Source organism: Lethenteron reissneri, chromosome 21, assembly GCF_015708825.2.
Source record: "Lethenteron reissneri isolate LAM-NWPU_2019-01 chromosome 21, ASM1570882v1, whole genome shotgun sequence".
Taxonomy (NCBI): Eukaryota; Metazoa; Chordata; class Hyperoartia; order Petromyzontiformes; family Petromyzontidae; genus Lethenteron; species Lethenteron reissneri.
The window spans coordinates 9,166,142-9,191,267 of NC_083799.1; the positions used below are offsets into that span (position 1 = coordinate 9,166,142).

The 25,126-nt window shown below is 48.7% G+C and overlaps 1 protein-coding gene across 1 annotated transcript in view; it reads right to left on the bottom strand.

Moving 5' to 3' along the window:
- Positions 1–7,689: 7,689 nt before the first annotated feature.
- The window catches only part of CRPPA (CDP-L-ribitol pyrophosphorylase A), a 48,913-nt gene continuing 31,476 nt past the window's right edge, over positions 7,690–25,126 (bottom strand). Inside the window, 4 exon segments of the mRNA XM_061555733.1 lie at positions 7,690–10,922; positions 23,170–23,304; positions 24,574–24,648; positions 24,650–24,673. Of these exon segments, the coding sequence (XP_061411717.1) occupies positions 10,815–10,922; positions 23,170–23,304; positions 24,574–24,648; positions 24,650–24,673 (342 nt within the window). The 3' untranslated portion in view covers positions 7,690–10,814.

Consider the following 25,126-nt stretch of genomic DNA (forward strand, 5'->3'; position numbering starts at 1 on the left):
GGTGAAATATTTAACAGTTTGTTCACGGTGCCAAATAATTGTGGTTTTGAGACAAAATGACTCATAACGCATGCAATTCTTAAAGCCGAGTGCTGTGTGTTGTACACGTCTGCTCTTGTGTTGTTTGAAACTGATGGTTTTGCGGCCTGCACTATGTCTCTGCTGTGATGGTTTTTTTCTCATCATGTACAGATTTGATGAAATCACACAGTGGGTGCCGGTATACGGCGGTATGTCACACACCGGCACCTCCCAAGCACGCCCAACACGTGTCCTGTATTTCCCAGAACATCTCAGAACGGTTCCTAACCCTATACGACGATGCACCTATAGATAACGGCGCACACATGGTCGCGTTTCGGACCACCCCCAAAGACAAAGCTCTCCCGTATAGCTTTAACAGACTTTTTGGGCATGTGATGGGAGCGAGCATGTATGAAGGCGGGCACGTCACACGAGGTGGTGGGTGGCCTCGGCACCTCCTCGCCCGGCCACCTTTGTCCCCCTTCGCGGCGATATTTACACAACGCACCAGGTACTCCTTTGAGGTCGAGTCGACCTAGGAGATGTCCAGGGAACGGGTCAGATTAATCAACGCTGGTGTTTGGTGGCCGTGAGCGAGAGCCGAACTCGGGTCGCCGGGTTCGTAAGCGCAGCGCGCTAAACCGCTGCGCCACCGCTCGCTCTCCTTTGCCGTCACGCACTCTTCACACTCGGGGCGCACGGCGGCGGAGGAGTGTCGTCATAACGCCCACGTGTGCGGGGCGTCCAGACCGCGGCGGAGCAAAGCGAATGGAAGTTATGGAGCAGCTGTCTCGTCTCCCACATTTTCCACCCAGGCATCACCTCCCTGCCTGGCAGTGAGCAGTGCAGGGGAACACAGGGAGCCGGATGGAGAAACAGTGGAGAGATGGGGGAAGGGGCAGACGTGGGGAGGGGGAACATTACGAGACTATGACAACAAGAATGCAATTTCAACACTTTCCGTAAATGATGAGAAACCCATGAAAACTGAAAAGTGCATTGCATGCTTTGAATAACGCAGGGTTATGAATCACATCTACTGCTCCATACATGGCGGACCTTGGACAAACCACACTTTGTGGGCCCCCCGATTCCGAGTATTACATCTAACGTCGAAGTGCGCCCCCCCCAAAGCGCGGGGCACGGGGCGGTCACCCCGATTTTCCGTACCCTATGAACAGCTATGGCTCCATCTGTCGCACGGGTGGACGACGACGCGGAATCCAGTGGCGTTAGTGATCACGAGTGGATCGCGTGTGCCGGCGCCCATGGGCCAAGTTTTGAAATTAAGAATATCAAAATTACCCACACATTTCTCACGTGGGAAACCAAAGTGAGACATCGCCCCCGCCCCCCGAACTGCGAACCTAGTGGCAGGGTGTCTTTGAAACGTAGCGCCTTCGCGGAAGTCTTGCTCTATCGGAATAGGCAGAGTAGCAAATGTATTAGGTAGCGATGATTTGAAGTAGGAACGCCTGCATATAACCACCTGGCCACTGATTTATGGACAGCAAATGCGAATCTATGGCCACAGTCGCGCTTTCTGCCATTCAGAAATCACTCTGTGCGTCTAATGAGTAAAAGTCTGTGACATCTGAGCGAGGCTCTTTCCTCATCGGGATTCTAGCAATTCATCCTCACCCCCGTCCCACACCGAATTATCAATAAACTAGCAGAAGTACCCGGCGTTGCCCAGGTGAAAAATATATTTCTTAATAACCTTACATATATACACAGATGGGCCCCCCCTCCAGCCACGATCTCCTCAGCCGCTGTGCAGTAATATGTACGGCCTATAGTGTGGTGGGGTGTCGAGGCCTAGTAGCGTGCAGAGCCTCCGGCCTCGCCTAAATTGCCCACCCGGCTGAGGCTGGGTACCGGGGCCGTTACCCCCCCCCCCCCGCGCTACAACAATACTGTGTAATCGCTATAATTTTATTATCTACCGACCCTATAATAGTAATTGCACACATTGGGGTGGCGGGGGAGTGAAGAGGACGTGAAACTTTGATGAATTTACCTCAGAGTCGCGTGGTGGGTGTCGAGGCCTAGTACCGTGCAGAGCCTCCGGCCTCGCCTAAATTGCCCACCCGGCTGAGGCTGGGTACGGGTGCCGTTCTCCCCCCCCCCCGCGCTACAATAATACTGTCTAATCGCTATAATTTTATAATCTACCTACCCTATAATAGTAATTGCACACATTGTGGTGGGGGGGAGTGAAGAGGACGTGAAACTTTGATGAATTTACCTCAGAGTCGCGTGTTAATGCATGCGCCTATTTTTAACGGGAATTAAAAATGGCGTCCACCCCGCGGCGAATGCGTCGCTACCCGTTGCCAGGGGCAACCGCCGTCCAATGAAACTGCATATGGTCCAGCGACACACAGACAGACAGATTTTGCGATTTTATATATATAGATGATGTTCACGTTTTACCCTCTCGTTTGTATTGTCTCCCATCGTATTTCTCTTTAGTTTGCGTAGTTAGTTGGACATATCGCTCATCGGTTTTCTCCAGGATAAATATTCGGATTCTGAGGGTTTTTTTCTCCTCAGTCCATTTTGCTGAATGTAACATTAGCGCACCGTTCGCATGCACAATAGTTGTGCAAACATCCTCCCGGGCCCTGCAATCGTTCTCTGCAATTTTGACATTCTCGTTTTGTTGTGGCTGTCACCTATCTCTCTTGTAGAAGAACCGGGCATCTAGTTAAACGGAATCATCATCATCATCATCACTATCATCCGTGTAGTAAATCAAAATAAACGTTACATTAACCCGCGATGTGTTGCATGCATGCATCACGTGCTTTTGGAAAAAAGATCACAATAGTTATTCGAACAAAAAATTCGACACTAAAATGTAAAAAGGCGCGATCATCGCATAACGAATCCTCCTGTTCCACACCACATCCGAATAGCCTGAACAGACTGTTGGGGCAAGTGCTGTTAGCGAGCACCTATGAAGGCCAGCACGGCACACGACGGGGTGGGTGGCCAGCACTACGCCCGGCAGCCTTTGTATCCCCAGTGGCGATGTTTACACACTGCACCAGGTACTCATTTGAGGCTGAGTCGACCTAGGGGAGGCCCAGGAATGGTTAAAACAATCGTCACTGGTGATGGTCGTGAGCGGAAATTAAACCCGGGTCGTTAGGTTCGTAGCGCAGCGCGCTAACCGCTACACCACCGCTCCCCATCCATATCCCCACACACTCACACACACGCAACCACTCCATCCCCACCGCGCCCCCCCGCCTCCTGCTATAGGAGAAAGTCTCGGCTAGAAGCAATGCGTGTAAGTGGCACTTTCCCTACTCGAGGATCTAATTTCCTCTTTTCAGACTAAAAGCATTAGACAAGCTGCACTCATTACCGCCCCGCTGAGTACCCCCCCCCATCTCACCCCCTCCCCTCCATCTCCCACTCGCTTGCGCCCACCTGCAGGCCACGCTTCAGGATGCCAGCTGTGCACCGTGCTGGGTTTGCAGGGGGGGGGGGGGGGAACGTGCTCTCTGTGTGCCCTGACCCGAAATGCACGTGCGCGCACGTAAACTTTATTTATAACCAGGCGAAGAAGGCCCGTGAGACGAAAGTAAAGTACCCCGCAAAATAGTAGCGTAGAGAAAGTATGAATATATTTAAAATCTATCAAGATGACAAAATAACAAAGCAGAGCAACCAAGATAAAAAAGAAATTCAATAAAATGTGAATATGTACATAGCGACACATTCACCGTAAACAAATATTATACATCAATCTCCTGTCAGACGTAGCTGACTATGGGGCTGGATGGAATACTTCCTCTCCTTCCTTCCTCTGGTCACAGCGATCGCCTCCCGAAGGCCAACATTTCTCTCTTTAAAGTTTCTCCGTTACGCCGTCAATCCGCTACTTGCGCCTGCCCGGCCACCACTAGAACTTCCCGTTACATCCACGTGGCAGTGCTCAAGGCCACCACGGACGGTCATTTTGTTGGCGTCCCATTCTATTGGCAAGTCCAAACCGAAGACTTCTCTGTGTGCGCGCGCGTGTTGCGTTGCATCTCTTGGACCAACGTGTCCTGCTGGCCCCAGGGTTTTTTTGTTCTATCTTCTCAGTATCAAGACTCACAGGATTACTTACGAAGGGCCATCTCGGATTTGAATTCGCAAAACTTTAGATTAATCACCGCTACCCGGCGACACAGGGCGTCGGTGTATCGAGGGTGGACGACGACTATGTATGCATGTGCAAGTATACCCTCGTTATTCGCGAGGGATACATTTCGGAGATGCTCGTGAATAGAACATTTCGCGGATAATGTTATTGGCCTACGAAAACCGATCTTGTTAATGAATGACCATAAATAGTTAACCAAGCTAATACATTAAAATCACGTATCCCTCTCATCTCTTTAATCTCATCGCTTTCTCGATGCAGTTGTGTCGCGCTCAAGATGCGATTCGCGGATTGCTAAAATTGCGGACAGCAAGTTCGCGAATAACGAGGGAAATGCTTTCACAGCCCGTGGTTATTGTAGAGCCCCTTTGTCACAGCGCAGTTCCTGTGCAGCCCGGTGTCCCTCCTCACCACGATCCTGTCTGGTCCACTCAATCGGTTAGCCCCAAAATATTTGCAGGAACCGGTACATTTTTACGCTCCAACGAGGTCCCTGAGATGTTCGGATTGCCTTCTTCTAAGTACTCCCAAGGTGAAGGCTCTGTTCTTGGGGTGATCGGGCTTTTGGCGGTGCAGCTGCCAGGCTTTCCAATGATTTACATTTGCTAACAAGGCAATCAAGTTCTGGCCATTTACCCTGGTTCTGTTAATTTCCTGCTTTCCATTTAAGGTGGGGCATTGAGATCTAAGGACGAAAAAAACCACCCTAACGAATGTAAATTAGGATTATGTCCAAACTATTGTATCGTTTCCACCCGCTGATTTATCTTCCAGTATTATTTCTCTCCGCTGCTCGATCTTTGGAAAATCGATACACTCAGGATTCTACTCGGCCAGCTCAAAACTTCTACGGTAACCGTCTTCCTCCTCTCGTCAGCCTCTCTCGTGGTCCAACACCCTCTGACCGGACAGCACCACTGGCACGACCCTCTCAACATGAAATGAGTGAAAGGGCCATACAGTAATTTGCCAATTGAGAGAGGGTGGGGGCACCGGCACGGTGAATGTTAAACCTCTAAAATAACGTTCAACGCTCAACAGAACGAGTATGGATGTGACCTGCTTGTGTTTAACATGAATTGTGTGCGAGCTCGAACCTCACATTTTAGAGTTTACAGAATTAAGTTTTAGAAGGGGGGGGGGCGAGTCTTCAGCAGGGGAGGGGGCTCAACCCACCCTCCATGTTCAGGTGTGACGCACAACAGCAAACCAAACACGAGTCCTGCCATAACCAACCAGCACCACAGCGTCAACCTTAACCCTAACTCACCAACCAGCACCTAGCGTTAGCCCTAACCCCAGCCTCGCCTCTATATACTTAATTTTGCCCTTTTTGGAATAAGATATTTGCTTTAAAATGTTGGCATTGACGATATTTTTGAGTCTAGATACATAATATTCTACAGAAACATGGTGCAATGTTTATTTTGGAATACCGGGCGGAATATTTTATGTGTACAACACAAATTTGACATTTCTAACAAAGCGGAAAATTTTTATGTTTTTGTTTCAGGTCCCAGGTTATTTTCGAGCCAATCTAGACATCCCAAACCCATTCAATGACCTTTTTACGACGTTACACGGACCTCAAGTTACGGACCACCCCGACTTCGCTGCACCCGTCCACAGACTCCGCCGTAAAATACCTCTCTGTGAACGCTCTGGCTGGAGAGTTCAGTAGCCTCCTTCACCGAATACAGCTGCAAGTTGCCTCGTTACAATGCAACACGATGGCCAACATTCAACCTATACCGCGCTGAGATAAAAGCTCCCCGCAACTCTCAAATCAAGTGATGACATCGTTATGAAATCGGCTGAAGGGGCTCAACAGTGCTCTGGTGGAACCGATCTACATCGGGAGGAAGAATTCCAATAACCGAGTGACACTTCCTCTTACCCCCCAAAATCGACCATGACTTTGCAGCGAGCCACCCGCAAGCACTCAAGACACTTTGTTACTGGACATATTTGAAAAAAGAGCTTCACAGCTCAACAGATTCCTCCAGCCTAAATAAAGATTCTGATTCACTTGTGAGTCAAGGTGCCCTATCCGAGACTGCCAATAACCTCATCATTCAAATTCCTTGGACATCAACCATCTATTTTATACCGAAAGTAAACAAAGCAAAGAACCCAGGCCGCTCGACTGTATCAGCATGAAGTTGTCCTGCTGGGCTAATATCTAGCTATTTGGACAATTATTCCGTTTGTACGTACATTACAACCTACGTTAAAGAAACCAACCATGAAACCTACAGCTCTTCAAGCAACCTTAGATTCACAGGTCCTCAACGTTTGGTTTTCACAATGGACTTAAGTTCGCTGTACACCGTCATTCCAAATCATGACGGCTTAAAGGCAACGTACACAATCCTTCAACACCTGGGCTGAACAGACCCCGGGTCAACGACACCACTGTTGCGGTTGGCCAAACTCGTGCTCACACAATCATTTCACCGCCAGTGGCCGACACTACACCCACGTTGTGGCCACGGGCACACGCATGGGCCCTAGCTATTCAAACCAGTTGTGGGGCATTTGGAACAATACATCTGTAGGGGTTATTACGGGAGAAACGGCGGACAACAAACACAGGACTGTCGGCACTCACATACACGGGTGGTCACACCGACGTCCGCATCAGTTATTGCCCACGCCCCCAGCCCTCGGAGGCGATCCCTATAAAAGGTGGAGACCCAAAGAGCTCGAGTTCAGTTCGACACGAAGCTGACCAGTGAAGATCCAAGACTCGGAGATTAGGCCCTGGGACTCCCCGGTCTCGCCGTCCTTATAAGGGCCGAGCCGGGTAAGCCAGTGGCGCGGCCCAAGAGCTTCCAGACCGCTGCCCTTATCAGGGCAAGGCTGGTTAGCTGGTGCCGAGATCTGTGCTTGCCAGGGCCAGATCAGTCAGCCTCCCGTAGCCCAGTAGAGGAGGACTGGGGGACAGGACAGAGGGCTTAGGACTAGGGTGGGTTTCCCATAGTACGGGTGAAGGGGCCGATACCCCTTCAACTATTGTGCCTGTCCCGGAGTTAATAAACAGAGTGTGCCTCAACTTCGACATCGTCTCCTCGAACTTACTACACATCTTTCAATAGTATAAGGCACGGACGCCGACTTCTTCGTAAGAAACATCGATGACGTGCGCGGGCGTTGCCTCTTGCTCCAAAGAGGAACGGCATGCCTTCATTTCAACTCGTTCACAATTGTCACCCAACGATAACATTGACTTTGGTTAATAACAAAAGACAGCCTCTCCTTTCTGAACATCAGACTGCCTATTCCTGAGGACAAACTAACCACAAATGTGTCATGCAAACCAACACTCACAAACCTGTGTGGAGGAACGCACACTCCGAGATGTACGTAAATCGAGCTGAGCAACACCAATTAAAACGAGTCGACTTTCCAAAGTACATGCGCACCGAGCCATTCATACTTCGACGAGAAATTTGCAATACGCCAACTTGTTTCGGCGTTCAGTGCAGCAGCAGGACCTCGAGTGGCGGACAAAACAAAACCTTTATTGAGGTGTCATGCAAACGATGCAAAAACAAGGATTCAAGTGAGAAACGTACAGTAGGAACAGACGTCCACGCGGCGTGCAACATGGCTCCAATTCAGCGCGAGGCGCTCACCGTTGCAAGTTGGCCAAGTTAACCAGCGGTGCCTTTGCACGCAAGTCGCTTTTGCACGCGTGCGCGTCAGTAGTGTATATGCAACGACTCTGAATCAACACCCACTGATAGCAATGTACCTCCTACGCCAGTCAAGCCATGTTGACAGCCAGATTTTGTTGTCAAGTCACGGGCCGTTTTGTATTCCTGAGTGCCCACTTCATCACAGACGGCTCCCAGTTTCTTTTTCACCCCCGAGCGCAAATCCACTGCGCTTCCGTATGGCAGAGGCAAGACGCGGTCATTCACATGCATTCCCCACCGACGTGGATGTTCCGCATCATTGGACACATTTTATGCACAAGTGTGAACGATTTTCTAGCTGCCCGTACCCCACCTCCACAAACCCTCGCTTTAATCTCGTGCAGAGTATGCATAATAGGCATATAACCATTGACACCAACCACTCAAAACCACCCCCATGTTTCCCTCGTGATTGATCGTCATAATTCGATTCAAGGATAAATGTCCCCTTGTACAATTTGTACCATCTCGTTTGCATTGTTTTGGTGTCTCGCTTGTGCATTCGTTTAAAACAAAGCAGCCGGAGTAAGCGATTGGCTATACATGTATTATTCATAATTTGCATAAATCGCTATAAGCGAACGATGTTTGTATTCGTGTCGTTACACACGTGCCACGTGTCAACTGATACCCTGGACACACTTGCAAATGAGATGTTCCATATAAAATATGTTATCCAGGTGATTTTATATATTGATAAAACATCGATTCTTGCATGAGCATATGGTGAGCGTGGAAATCGACGCTAAACGACTAATCGAAGCATCGCCACATGCCTAATACACAATGCACCAAATTGAACCCTGTTAAGTGTCATTAAAAAAAAACCTCAACACACAACTCTACCATTTACCAACAGAGGACATATCAAGGCGTACCATTCAAAGTCGGGTCTATTGGCATATACAACAATTTTAAGTAGTGCATCATCATAGTAGTAGTAGTAATACCATGATGATATAAAATAGACGGAAACAGTACCACATATGCCTTGGTGCTCAACCGTCCGGCACATTGTGAAACTCTCAGTGCTGAGCTTTGAGCAATGGAGCCAACGGCAGTCTGACACACACAGAGTGGAGGGTGGGGGGGGGCACTTGCGGCCGTTGAAAGCCAACTTTTGAAAACATTGGACAATGCCAAACGAAAGTCAGTCGCTGTAAATCTCTCTCTGCGGTGGAAGACAGAGATTTACAGTAGTGGAAGGGGCGCTGGAAGCCGGGGGGGGGGGGGGGGGGGCTAGCTACTCCTGCTTGGATCGGTGTTGGTGCATTGCGGAGATGCCGAAGAAGATCTGCCAGATGGGGAGATAACGTCGCTGGAGGAATTGTGAAACGGGGAGAGATGGCGACCCTGCTTGACTTTCAAAGTGAACGATTACGTCAGTGACTGTGACTTTCCACCGTATATATATAAAGATAGAATTACTTGCTGTTCAGCCCCAAGGTAATGTAGTGTACCAGTGTGCACAGCTATTTAAAAATGTATAGTAGTCACTAAATTGAATATTCTTTTCAAATGTAAAAAACTTTCACTTAGTGCCCAGTCTGTGGTAAAATGGTGTAAAACGTCAGCAGAGGGCTTTCCTGGAACTTGACAACCCCCATTTATATTGTTACGACTGTAAAATACATTCCTCATATTCTTGGTTCTTTCGGTAAGTCACGTAGAAGGGAAATAATAAAATAATACAAATATAAAACAATAAAAATATTTTTTGTTTAATATTTGTAAAAAAAAAAAAAATTCCCTTCTACGTGACTTTACCGAAAGAACCAAGACTATGAATCCCTGCAGTCACGAAAGCTTTAAATCAAAACATTCCTCATAGTTGCTATTGCCATTAACCACTTGTTTCCGTCCACTTAATCTTACTTTCGTGACAATGAGTTGTTGTGCGTTATCAAGTTTTTTTCTCAGATGCCCCTCAAACACTTGGTTATTCTCAATGAAGTCACTTCAGTGAACGTGACTTAACCACAATGCAACAACAAAAAAACCCCAACTCACTAAGCACATGGTCCCCATGGTGAAATAGTTTAATACTGCCGATGGCCTTGAGAATCCTCAACTGTGAACAAGCAGGAAGGCATTCCGCTGCACACCAATCCATGGGCCAAAAAAATAAAATAATTTAAAGACTCATGGAGATGATGTTGAGGTGTTTGGCGGTGGAGGTGCAAAGGGGCTGGGAAGCTATCGCAGGGACGCAGGTGTGTTAGGCATGCAGCAATTAACCACTTAAAACATGATCGTCACGCTCACAACACGCAAAACCGACCGTGTTGTTGTTTCCCATTTGTGCGCGTCGCATGTTGTGAACGTTTCACGTAAATCCTGCGACCGCTAGAGACGCTAAAAGTCCCTACAATACAAATGCAGTTAATGTGATTCTCGAATCGAATCGTCGTCGGAAGTCAATGTTATGATGTCGGGTGGCTAAGGGGGGCCATGAAGCATATCTATGTCGGGGGGGTGGGGGGGACAGAGCATGTGGCAACCCTCATCAAAAGTTTATGGGGGGCAGCTTTCCCCTAGACTGGCTCCCGAGTTCCCATTCCCATGATACTAAGCACAGACACTGATTGGTTTTGCATTTACTCATTGAAGGAATAACATGGATTTACATTTATAGGGCATTTAAATTCCTCAAAAATGTGCCTTGCCTCACTGGTCATCTCGACCAGTCCATTTCACAAAAAGGCTGTCTAACCAGCCTAGGGAATACCCAGTGGCAAGTGTCCCTTCCTGGCACAAGGTGTTCGCAGCACCGGCTTGCAAGTATCATTTGTGAAACAGTGGGATGCTAATGTTTTTATTCTGTCCGTGACTCCTGTGGTCTTGCAGTCTTTGCTCCAGTGTCCCGCGTTCCCGCAGTGTCCTGACCCCGCTGTCCCCGCGCAAGCGACGGTCTCTCTCTCCGCTCCTCACACCACCAGGACCTGTCCGGCGAGGGCTGCACTCCGATCCCTCAGTAGAGACATCACGATGTCGGCACCTTGGCGTGCCGCACTTGACGGATCAGAACCATCCTGCTGGCGAGCACACAACAGCACGGAGTGTACACAACGCACCGCAGCGTGTACATTGTACACCACAACACACAGCACGGAGCGCGCAGTACGCACCGCAGGACAAATACCACACACTACAGCACACACAATCGAGAATGTACACAATACAGCACATGGCATATACCGCACAGCACACGATACAGACTATAGACCAGAGGATGTATACCACACACGATAGAACATTCGGTAGACAACACAGAAAATATACCGCACAGTGCAGGACATATACAACACAGTTCAAGATGTACCACACACCGCAACACATAAATACCACTCGCGAGAGCGCATACGGCGCAGCACATAACACACAACACACAAACCACGTACAAAGTTGCACTACTTAAGTTTCCATTCAACACAGTACATACACACCCATATGGTATATATGCATAACCTTATGTAGGACCTAACACAAACAACACATACACACCACGTGAACACCACTTCCATTGACACGCTCATGTCCACCAGTTACATGTCACACAACACACTGCGGACACATCTCCCACACCACTTACTCGATGAAACGCCGCAAGGCACTGCCAATGCCAAGCCAATAAAATTACACAAAAAAAGTTACAATGCCTTAGTTTGGTTCGGCGAGCGATAGGCCGAGGTTCACAAACTCACATCATTACGGTTCAATTTTTTTTTACCAACCTCCTATTCACAAGGCATGCAACTCCTCTAACTGAAACACTCGTTTAATGGCGTAAACAATATATCTAGTGATGATGCTGTGACTGCTGCTTTGGCAGTGGTGCACAGGCACAATTAACGACAAACTCAACACATTCGCCAATAGCACTGTGGCCTTAAAAAGAAAAAGTATATCAAAGGTGACATTTCTGTCACTGGCCTTTCTTTACAGCACAGGAAAGGCCATGGTGCTGTGAATAAGTGATATCACCCCAAATGTCAATGTTTCACTTTGTTCTATTTAAGGCAAAGTTACGTGTTTGCTCAAGGGAGGATAGGTTGGGGTGGATGCAGAAACTGGAGTCGTGAGATTAACTGCGGTGCTCAATGTGAGAAACCCAGGAAGTTACCACAAACACCCCTTCGTCTTCTTCTTTCATACGGCTTATGTAGATGCAGAGCAACAACTACAATTTCACATTCAGGTGGTCAAGCCGGATGACCGGGTCAAGAGCAGCGTAGTGTATGGCCGTGATGTGTCTCCTTCGTAATTGTGGATCGGGAATTGCGTCGTTATATGCTGTACAGTCTGTTCTGGATGACCACAGTCGCACACTGGAGAGTTTTTCATTGATTGTGCATCAGGTATCCGCATCCACTGCCATGGTTTAGTGCGGTTTTGGGTGGACCACGAGCACCAACTCTACTGCAGCACCACAAGTAAGTCAACACCGCCATCTGCTGGGAGAAGGTCTACACATTACATCTGCTACTAAAACTATTGGAGAGAAAACCGGTGGCACCCAGAGCTCGCTGGACCAAGGGGAAGTCCCAAAGTCACGTGATGTTGGTGCTGGTGGTGATGATGGGTGATCTTGTGAGTGGACCTTGGACTTTAGGGGTCGAGTGTCAACATCAACGACATTTATCAGAAGTACCAATGGTATTACGCGGTGGTATCGAGTGACATTGTCTTAGCCTCTTCTTTGTTTTACTTGACCTTGATTGTCAATTAAATTTTCACTGAAATTATCTCCGTTCAAGTACAAATTAAGTGGTTGCAAACTTCACACGCCTGATGATTGCCAAGCACGTCCTAGGTGATGTGGTGAATTTTAATCGGCCTGGCCATGTTACGTGGGGACGGACACACACACAGAGGCCCACAGACTCACATAGATGAACATAGACTCACATATATGGACATACACTCGCAAAGAGGACAAAAGACTTACACAGAGGATCGCTGATTCATGGAGGGCAATCGATTCACATAGAGGGCCATAGACTCACATAGAGGACCATAGACTCACATAGAGACCCATAGACTCACATAGAGACCCATAGACTCACATAGAGACCCATAGACTCACATAGAGACCCATAGACTCACATAGAGACCCATAGACTCACATAGAGACCCATAGACTCACATAGAGACCCATAGACTCACATAGAGACCCATAGACTCACATAGAGAACCATAGACTCACGTAGAAGACCATAAACTCACGTCGAAGACCATAGACTCACATACAGGACCATAGACTCACATAGAGGATCATAGACTCATACAAAGGGCCATAGACTCACAAAGTGTTCGACTGCTTGTTGCGGTTTGTCGCAATCACATTTGGGCGATTCGTTTAGTTTCCATATTTCTCATCCGTGATGGCACCTGCCTTAGCTAGTTTTGATACTCATGGCTGGAAGGTGGGAAGCTCGACGAGGTGCTGATTTGGGACAATGTTTGCGTTCTCCCAATTGTGCCCCCACCAGCAGGGGTGGTGGTGGTGATGGGCACGGTTGTGGTGGTGATGGGCACGGTTGTGGTGGTGGTTGTGGTGAAGGGCACGGTTGTGGTGGTGGTGATGATGGGCACGGTTGTTGTGGTGGTGGTGATAGGCACAGTTGTGCTGGAGGTGAAGGGAACGGTTGTGGTGGTGGTGGTGATGGGCACGGTTGTTGTGGTGGTGGTGATAGGCACAGTTGTGCTGGAGGTGAAGGGAACGGTTGTGGTGGTTGTGGTGAAGGGCACGGTTGTGGTGGTGGTGGTGATGATGGGCCCGGTTGTGGTGGTGGTGATGATAGGCACGGTTGTTGTGATGGTGGTGATAGGCACAGTTGTGCTGGAGGTGAAGGGAACGGTTGTTGTGGTGGTGGGCACGGTTGTGATGGGGGTGACGGGCACGGTTGTTGTAGTGGTGGTGGTGATAGGCACAGTTGTGCTGGAGGTGAAGGGAACGGTTGTTGTGGTGATGGGCACGGTTGTGATGGGGGTGACGGGCATGGTTGTTGTGGTGATGGGCACGGTTGTGATGGGGGTGACGGGCACGGTTGTTGTGGTGATGGGCACGGTTGTGATGAGGGTGGAGGTGAATGCTCTACCAGCAGGGGTCACTGAAGGCTCGTGATAGAGTGGAGTCACCAGTCATGATGAGTTTGAGCTCCTTAGATTTGCTACACAGACGATCCCGTTAAGCCAGCTGCCCCGCTAAAAGAAAAAAATCGCTTAGTTTAGTCAGTTTAACACGTAAGCTTTCGCGATCAATATCATCCATAATATAGTTTTTTTTGGGTTAGATCGCGTAAATATATACAAGTGTCTCGATTTAAAGCTTTCGTGACTGCAGGGATTCATCGTCTTGGTTCTTTCGATGAAGTCACGTAGAATGGAAATAATAAAATAATAAAAAGAAAACATAATACAATAATAAAAATAAAACATAATATGCTTTATTTTTATTATTTTATTATTTCCATTCTACGTGACTTTACCGAAAGAACCAAGAAGATATAAAAGTGTCGTTAAACCCGCCAACACCCGACACAGCCAATTAATAGGGATTACCAACGTTAATCAATAGGGATCACCGTTGGTACGGCTATTTTTAGCACACCATCGAGAGGAGGTAAAAGAATAATGGGCTTACATAACGCGCGTGCATAATGTTGGTCGATTACCATATAAATAACCCAAACGGCAATGGATACCCATAGTCATTCATATGCATTCATTAATCCCCCCCCCCCCACACGAGTGACGTCATCACACCTCTCCCTCTATTTAAGGATTTATCCACAAATCTGGCTGTTGCCTGATGAAGCTAGTTGTAATTACTGGTGAAACGTCGTACTCAGATTGTAAATGGCGTGGCTTTGCTCTCCAACACACTGCTGTACTAGTAATGGATTTACGCACGTTCTGTTTACGTGATAAACCTTAATAATTGGCTGTGTCGGGTAGTGGCGGGTTTAACGACACTCTTCTATATTTACGCGATCTAACCCCAACAAACCTGTATTGTGGAGTTTAGTTTAGCTCCGCCGTCAGTCTCAACCATGGCCATCATCCCCGTTTAGCGGCGAGTCCTGTCCAAGACCACTTCACTCGGTGGATATATCGTCCCAACTTGTGCCTCTCCCGTGATCTGTGTGCGTTTCTCAGTCTGTCTCTCTCAAACGAAACGTTCTGATTGCTATGCCCTCCCCCATAACTCACAGCATGTTCAAGTGATGCGTACAACGCACATTTGTCGGGCCACCTGATGGTTTTGTTGAATTGCATCCCATAACTTAGGTTCATACTCCTTTTCCTGATGACGACCGCTTGTGTTGCGATCGAAACGTCGTAGTTTTTGTTATTTTCTTTGAACCTATCTACGTGACTTTACCGAAAGAACCAAAGAATCCAATATTCATGGTCCTCATTAATGGCTTGTTTTGAACGCGCGAGCGTCATGACCAGATTCGTGTAACGTTTATGTCCAAGTTGTTGTAGCAAGTACGGCACAGGTCCTTTAGCTCTCTTTGGTGCTGTTTACATAATTTTTACGAGTTACTACAAACTCCATAAATTTAGCCGGGGGTGTATTTATTATTTTCTTGCGACACTCCCAGGGCAATTTCCCATCAAAGGTTCGTTTTTACGCAAATGTCGCTTTTGACGCAATACGCTGCCCAACCCCATCTGCCAATTACAAAAAGGAAAATTGGTGCTCGACCCTAAATAAACATAGTTATGGTCACTTGCAAACCATACGGCCTTGAGAGAAGGAGTCACTCTCCAAACGAGCGGAGAAAACTCCGGTCAAGTTGCGTTCGTGTCTCTTTTACCACGGCCGGGCACGCTGTTCATCAGGCAGTGCTGTTTCAAGCTCTTCGCTTCGCTCTCGGCTTTGCTCGCCATTATATTTGGCGTCTTGGGAGCTTGTAAAGGCTGTCGCCTGATGAAGCTAGTTGTCCATAATCAACGTTTTTGGGTTTAGATCGCGTTATTTATAAATGTGTCGTAACCCTCTACCACCCGACATGGCCAATCAATAAAAAAGTGTCACGTTGACAAAAGACAAATAGTTCACTGCTTTAGCCCACCGGTGTTGATGGGCCGTGTCGGGTGGTGGAGGGTTACGAAACATTTATAAATAACGCGATCTAAACCCAAAAACGTTGATTATGAATAATATTGGTCGCGAAAGCCTACGTGTTAAACGAAGCTAGTTGTGATTACTGGCGAAATGTCATACTCAGATTTTAAATGTTGTGACTTGGCTCTCCAACACACCAGTGTGCTGTACGAATTGGCCACGTTCTGTTTACGTGAAAACCCTTACTAGTTGGCTGTGTAGGGTGGTGGTGGGTTTAATGACGCATTTATATATTTACACGATCTAACCCAAAAGACCTCTATTATGAACCTAAACAATTGATTTGTTTTTTTCTCAGCATGTCAAACAACACGCAGAAACACCCAAAAATGAATCGGACCGAGCGCTTGCACCGAACCAACTGTGAAAATCTACGCGGTACAAGTGCTGTGTTACGACGATGTGAACTCACAATGGAGCAATCTACAATCAGCACTGTGTGATCTGGCATTGGCAGCTGGAAGGGTTCGTAGTGCGGTGGGCTAACCACTGTGCTACCACCCCACCCAGGGTAAAAAAGGATGCAAGCCATGTACAAACAGAATTGTGAGGTGGCCAGGTGGCACAGGAAACAACTAGTAAAATGTCACAAAAATATATACCACTGAGGCCCTGGGTTCGAATCCGGATTTCAGTCACCCGTGATGAAAACCGCGGTCTGAAGTGTAAATGGTGAGACCAACTCGGCCTGCACACACAAAAACAGAAATCTTGCTTTTCACTTAATTTGGATACATTCCAGCTCGGTATTTAAACACATCAGTTTGGCTACCATATGACGAGCAATAACCGTCACGGGATCGTGAGGGAAATGGCAACGTCCCTGTTATATGGATGAAAGTGGTCACTGGAAGGGATCTCTAAGAGATAGCTCTGTGATTTGGATTGTTCACGAACGTGGGGTGTTGCACTGCTCTGAGAGAGTTCCGCTTGGATATTTAATCTCATGACATGTTGTCGACAACACAGGAGAATACACTGGGAGAATAAAATATCCGTGGCAATCGTTTATACTTTGGAACAATTCCTTGTCGTGGACCGTTCCATGTGTGTGTATTTTCTACATGCACTCTGGTTTCCTTCTATGTGCAAAGACAAAGTTCACCCGTGTAGCCTTACCAGACTGTTGGGGTGGATAGCCAGCACTACACCCGGCCAACTTTGTTTCCCCGGTGGCGATGTTTTTACGCACCGCACCAGGTACTAATTTCAGGCTCAGTCGACCTAGGGGAGACCCAGAACCGGTTCAAATGATCGTCACCGGTGTTGGTCGTGAACGGGAATCGAACTTGGGTCGCCGGGTTCGCAGCGCAGCACGCTAAACGTTACGCTACCGCTCCAACTTTCCACACACGACCAGCAGTACCCTCCTGAAAACGGGTCTTGAGTCTCACAGCGTCTTTCCTGGATAATGGACTACAGTTATAATTGATTATGGCGGGATACATTCCACATGTGCGGGTTGTGGTAGAGGAAGAAAGATCATGCACACGCGTGGATTCTCTAACGCTTTCCAACATGCACTTGTCCTCAGAAGTATCTAATCAGTGACAACTAGCAACATCTTCTCGGTTCTTTCGGTAAAGTCACGTAGAAGGGAAGTAATAAAATAATAAAAATAAAACATAATAAAATAATTCTCACGACGTTTCGGCCACAACACAAGCAGCCGTCCTCAGGTGAAAACCAGGTCTGTCGAGGCGACAGCGTCTGACATGCACATTCTTTGGACACGACCGTCTGTCCCTCCCTCCCTCCCACCGCCCATCCAGCCGGCCAAACTTTTTTTTATAATGATAATGGTAGCGCTTGCAACAGGAGCGGATGGAAGCAGTATGCCCATAGGCAGCGATGACAAAGTGGGGCTTGGATAGTAGCTCTGCTGGGGACGGCGCGCCGTGGCCTGTAGGTCCAGGACACCGAGGCGAGACCTCTTAGCGCGAGTTTGTGTCTTCAGGTTTTGGGCATAGCTCTTACCGCTTTGGCCGGCTTACTTTATAGCAAGTCTCTAATAGCATCGCAATTCTGTACTAACGTTTTGTTCAAATTGAATCATCTTAACAATAATTATTCTGCGCCCTGTTTTGGGCAGACAGACAGGAGGACAGAACAACAGACGCACAGAGGGCATGGGCCGAACTAGTGGACAAATGCTTACAACCTTAGCTGGCAGGCGTTAATAGTAAAACACCCAACATGTTATGTCGCGCGGTTTCAAGATTCACAATGAAAACGGCACCAGACTCGAAAACGGTGTTTGCTTTAGTGGCTGCCTCCGCCCTCCTTGCACCCCCATGCCTGTGTTTACGCAATTATGCTTTATGGGCCTCACTGCTTAGCGAACAGTCGCCGAGAGTCTGGGTGTCTGCTCTGGTTACAATCAGACACGTTTACAAACAGTGCACCGGGCCATTTAGTACCGCCGACACCGACCATCAGACCTGCGCTGTGTCCGGAGCGTGCCGACGGCCCCAGCGAAACAAGAGGCCGGCCGTCTCACGGCGGCGGCGCCGTGATGGGCGGGCCCTGCTGCTCAGAATCTGAATATTTATTTATGCTGGAGGAATCCGATGAGCTATAAAGCTCTTTTTCATATATGTCCAGTAGTTTCACAGGCGCTCGTCGGCACATGGGGCAGATCTCGATGCTTTCGCTGCCCGCCCCCTCCCCGCGAATCCCCGCACTGGCGCTATGATTTGTGGCGGATATTATATTATCGGGGGACGATTCCCCGGGCCCTGATAAATTCCCAGCAAGCCTCGTGCCGGGAAATTCAGCCGTATAACGGAAGACGCCTGATTCATCGTCCGAAAAAAATACGAGAGCATTTAGGACCACCGAGACAAGCGTCATCAGCACCAATGATTTCCAGAAGTGTTTGTTTAAAGAGGGTGGTGGTGGTGGGGTAGTGGGGGGTCGCGGAGGGGCTGTGGGTTACGGAATGCACTATGAAACTCGCAGAGCTGAGTTTGATTCCCGAACACAGCTAACATCAGTGGCGAGTGATATCTGAACCAATCCTGCACCCCCCCCCCCCATAACCCCTGCTCCCCCGTCCCCTTACCAACTCACACTGACCAGCATGGTACAATATGGTCAAACAGTCTCCATAACTGACATGGCGTGGGAAGGCCTTCAGTTAGCGGTGGGTTGAACAAGGGCTGTAACTATAACAATATTACTGTTTAGGCAAGACAGGGCCTAGACTGGATTTGACTTCTCTGAATTTCATCAGCAACAGTGGACACAGTAAACAGGGAGGAACCAACGGAGGGGAGGGGGGGCACTGCCAAATACAGGTGGGAAAGACGTCCACACCCTCCTCCGTGTAAACCTCCACAAGTTGAGAGCAGATCATGATGATCGGGCATCACCTGGGCCACTGCTGTCAGATCTGGCACAAGGAAGGTAAGCAAACGAGGTGTGGTGGTGACATTAACAGTGCCAGTGCCGGCCAAGACGACCTTTTAAACTTGACCTCAAGGGCTTCCAGTCAGCCCGAGGGAGCTGCCTCCGATTGGGTGGTGGTGATGATGAGGCGGGGGGGGGGGGACACACATAATGAACTGCTGTTCATTAAGGGGGAACACATGCCCCCCCTTAAATTATCCTACAGAAAGAAAAAACCCCAACACTGAACGGTGTCCCGCTAAACAAATACTGCTGGGTGGTCTGGGGTTAAGGCAAGAGAAATCCACGGACCACATGAGGCTGCAGGTCACGCTCTCAAAGGCCGGTAAAACATTGTCCAGCATCGTTGTGCACCGTGCCCACACAGTGCGGATAGTGAATGAGTAAAACCGGGAATGTGATTGAATAACACGACGATTAAAGGCGCTGAGTGACGGGGCCGCCCGGATTGAGTGAGCGCACGTGAATTTCCCGTGTTTACTGTCAATATGAATTCAGATCGGTCCTCAAATCTTGTTTTTTGGAAATTAAGTTTCAGGTTTGTACTCTGACCTACAAGACCATCCCATGAAAGCTGACTCTTACGGGCGCTTTTACAGGGTCTTTAACAGGGTCCTTAATGTCCACAGAAAACGGCACACTATTACCGACACCCTGCACACAAAATACTCTCTTGGAGCGTGAGTGGAACTGTCGACAACTTGCAATGTGGCCAAGCGTTGGGGACGTCCAAGACTCGCCTACACTGACGCTATAGTACTGTTGACCCTTAAATGACGAATAAAAAAAAAAATCTTATTGCAATAATTGTACAGCTAATAAAATAAATGTTCCAGGGGTTTGAGCATGAAAATTTTAAATGAGACTAATGTTCACGCTTTGGTTGGAGCGTCAATGCAGTGGCTTGCACATTGCGCTACGAATCCGGCCATCCAAGTTAGAATTCCGGCCACGGCAAACGTCGGTGGCGAGTGATATCTGAAGCTGTCCTTGGCCTCCCAGCACCTCCTTCACCGATTCCGCTGCGGTGAAGTATGGTCAAAAACAACCATGACCAACACAATATAGGGAGGTGGGGGGGGAACTCATAAACCCAATGCTATTGGCTGAAAATGCCAAATTACGTAGATGTTCACCCTTCACCCGTGCAATGACTTTGCGTGGATTCATTTATGGTGTGCTGGAACATTTATCCTTGAATAGCAGGAGGGAACATGATCGCTAGCGTCCCTTCCGACGGATGGCGCGCACGGAAGATGCTGCGTCTGCCCGCAGGGACGGGAAACGTGACTGCAACGGTTACAACTCGGCAGCCCTTCAACAACAGCGGCGAGCGCTCTGCCCTGCTCACTGACCCGAACCGGCCAATTCGTTATCACACTACTAGCGCGAGACATCGATTCGTTGATTAAAGCTGAAGAGTCATCTCTTCAGTCTGACACAAATCCCTGTTGGTTGATCTATCTGTCAGCTTGACACCACTATATTTGCTGGTTGGTTTATGGGGCCTGTTTATTTGCACGGGGGAGTGAGCTGATGATCTGTTTTTTTTTAAGTTGAACTTATGTGTACAACTTTCATTGCGTTGCGTCATTTAAATGTTGATTAATGTTATGTTACATACATTTTAATGTGTCCATCTTTGAAGCTGCTCTGTGACAACTTTATTGTGAAGGGGACTATACTGAAAATAAAGTTTGAGATCTTGCACTCACTGATACGTGCTCACGAGTCAACCAACCCTTTACAATCGGTGCGAATGTTAACAACACCAAAAAAGAAAAAAACTGAGAAAAAGAATGCTCAAAACTGAGAAAAAGAACGCTCAAAACAAGACCAAATAATACCAAGAGATGCTTAAACCGATTACACAATCGCACAGTGAGTGAACCCATCGATTCACTGGGGAGGGCAAATCGTTACACGCCTACGATCTTGCTTTCAGTAGATTACTAAGAGGCGCTTTGTGGAGGTGTGGAATGACCGACGTGGGTTTCTGGAATCTTAACCGTGTGGCCCAGAATCAGGACAATTCAAGGCATTGCACTCATTACACACAAAGTGCTTCCCACAAATAAACCACAATACCTTGCTGATCTCGTCAAGGAGCACAAACCAATCACGCGATCTTGGGTCATTCTCGCAGCAGCTTTTGGCTAAGCCATCAAACAAAGACGGTCACTGCAATGCGCGCTTTCAAAGGCGCTTCTACAGCTGTCTGGAACGCTCTTAATTCCAATATTAGGAAGCCACTGGAGCTATGCCCTTTGAAATTTAGATTGAAATCCCATTTCTTTAGAACTGCTTTCTGTGTTAAGTTTGCTGTCCTTCCCCTGCACCTCCAATAAGCATGGTTGGCTACGTACGGCACGAAAGAAGTTCAACGCACGCACATCACTGGGGGCGCGCGACTCGTTACAACGCCTATGCACGAACCACGAACACACGGCCACTCGAGTTCTTTTTTACATCCGATAGTCGCACGCAGACGCTGCCCGCTTGCCTGCCTCCATCTCCCCTACGAGACGTTCTCGCCCGTCGGCTGCGGCATTGCTCACTGCCGCTTTACCAGTTCGGCGCCCGAGACCGGGGGGCCCCAGCCCATGCCGCGGCCCTGCAGAGCTCGTAAACGCCTCCTCCGCCAAGCATGGAGCCATAACAAGCAGCGGGCCCGGCAGGAAGTCTGGGCTCGTCGCGGCGCGACACGCGAAATGGGAGAATCCCAGCGCGGGATGGGTGGTGGTGGTGTGCAGCGGGGGCTCCCACGTACCCTTTACGCCCCCTCGTTTCCAGAACCCCCCCCCCCCCGGAGTCCCAGACCCCTCATTAAAGCCGCGCCGTATGCGCCACAGGGGGCAGGTGGGGGCGTGCGGCTGTGAGCTCGCGATGACAGACTTCTCTCGTCTGGGGCGGGGGGAATGAAGGGGAAAAAATGCTTCAATCTCGCATCCGTATTTTGGAAAGCAATCCCATGAAATTGTGGAAATTCAACATTCCTATGGAGGGGGCCAGTATCTCCATAAGACGGCCAACTATTGGCTTTGACGTGCAAAATTCCGGACAAATGATGGTTGGGAATGGGACCTGACCATGTAGGGTTTTCACGGTTGTGCCACTCCGACACCTTTGCAGGTTGTACCGCGATGTCCGACGTTTCACTCCGCATGTTTCTTCCTCAATTCAATATCCAATTCACTTTCCAATACACACAACGCGGAGCAAAACGAAAACGTCGGGACGAAATCGCATTGGAAGGGATTCATCTTCTTGGTTCTTTCGGTAAAGTCACGTAGAAGGGAAATAATAAAAAAATATAAATAAAACATAATAAAATACAATTCTCACGACGTTTCGGCCACAACGCAAGCAGCCGTCCTCAGGTGAAGAAACAGAGCTGTCACCGCCAAGCTTGGCAGCGTATATTTAAGCTGTGTCGGAGGACGGCTGCTTGTGTTGTGGCCGAAACGTCGTGAGAACTTTTGATTTTATTATGATTTATTTTTATTATTTTATTATTTCCCTTCTACGTGACTTTACTGAAAGAACCAAGAAAATGAATCCCTGCAGTCACGAAAGCTTGAAACGCTTGTAATTGATTATTGCATTGGAAGGGAATCGTAAGGACGCGTTCGCGAGCGCTGGCGTCCTCGTGTGCAGCTTAGCGAGGAGGTAAACATAGGACGGTGGCGTGGTTAGCGTTTTCACTGCGCGAGAAACGCGGCACGGCGTACCTCCGGACAGTTTACCAGCAGCCCGTAAATCAAAACATTTCTCTGCCGGCTCTCAGAGACGATCCTTCGCAGCTCCAGGAATTCATCGTCCGCGGTCCCGGGAGGAGAGAGCACCTCGCCGTCCCTGAAGCTCACCTGGGCCAGGGAACATGGCGGCGAAAAAGCGCAGGCGTCGTTCAGCGCGCACTCACACACCCAACCCGCGGAACAAGGTCACGCGCGGCTCACTTGTGAGGTGGCCGTCGAGGTCAATGCATATGCTGGATGTCAGTTTAAATCTCCCTGCTGCATTGTAAATGATGCGGATTGGCTATTTTGTTAAAATTTTCAACAACAAAAGGAAACTCCTTTGAAGCGCTGCGCTACAAGTTGGCCATGAACGCGATGTTATCAAGACGAACTGTAATAATACACCACCGCCACCAAAGGCAGTCGCAAAGTCAGCTAAATAATAAATAAAAACATTGAAAAAAGATCAGACCTGGTCCATTCCCCCCTGTCAAACATGAAAAAAAAATAGAACCACCATAACATGGCGATACCTCGCCAAAGGTTCCTGTGCAAATTTGTCGAAAGAGGGACAAAAGGGTTTGTCGTAAGTTTTCGAAAGTGGTGATCTCATGACATCCGCTGCCCCTACCCTGCCCTCCTCCCCCCCTCCCCCACCCCGTCGGCTCTTATTCTCCATCGCTCGTCAGGCCTTGAGCCCGTGCTGAAAGGCGGGCGTGAGGCCCTCAGTAAACACGGCCAAGGGACAATCATCGCGGCCCGGTGCGGAGACTGACGTGTTGTGATGAGCCCCTCAGAGTTGAACATTTACGGCTGATGAACTTGGGACAGCCTCATTGAGCAGCTGCCGGACATGGCCCGCGCGCCGCCTGTTAACGGCTCTTCTTTTAAAGCGTTATTTTTTTTGTAGGTCGTTTGTTAGTGTCGCAGGGCCTCATCTCCCGGAGCCTCTTCATGCGGCACGCAAAAAAAAGCACGCTCGCTGCCGTTTTTGGCGAAAGCGAGAAAAATGACAAAACTTGTTTTCTGTTCATGCGCCGTGTTTTGACTCCTCGCTAAACGGTCACTGATTGCACGAGTCGGAGCCAGCACTTCTCAAAAGGGAAGAAACTACAAAACAAAAATGAGCCAAAAAAAAAACCCAACCTTTAGCATTTCTTAAATAAGTAGATTAATAATTACGTGAACATAAAAAAGACGACAATAGACCAAAAGCATGCGTGAGCGATAGCGAGACATACTCGCGCTAGGGAGACACACTGGCGCTACCAAGACAAACTCAGCGCAAGCGAGATAAACTAGCACGAGCAAGACACACTGGCGCTAGCGAGGTGGACTCGCACTAGCGGTGAGGTGGGCGAGGGCCAGCCAGACGGTCCTCGCCGTGCGTCTCACCGCGACGATCGCCACGGGCTCTCGGAGGCGCATGCTCCGCGCCTCCACTTCCTGCAGCAGGCGGCGCAGCAGAACTGGCCAGCGAGGCGCTCCCTGGGCACTGACAGCAGAAAACAAAACCAGCGGGCACCAAACGCCCACCGTAACGACGCAAGGCAAGTATTGATTTTAATGAACAAAACATTCGTACAAAATTCCCGACGTGAAAATCTATCCCATTCACACCATCTCACGCAATACAAAAACAATCCCACCCGTATAGCCTTCACAGCCTGTTGGGGCAAGTGCTGTTAGCGAGTAGCACCTATGAAGGCCGGAACAGCACACGAAGGGGGTGGGTGGCCAGCATCACAGTCGGCCGCCTTTGTCTCCCCAGCGGCGATGTTTACACACCGCACCAGGTACTCATTTGAGGCTGAGTCGACATAAGGTGGAGGCCTAGGAACAGGTTCAGATAATCGTCACCGATATTGGCCGAGAGCGGGAATCGAACTCGGGTCGCCAGGTTTGTAGTGCAGCGGCACTAACCCCTGCACCACCGCTTACAGCGCAC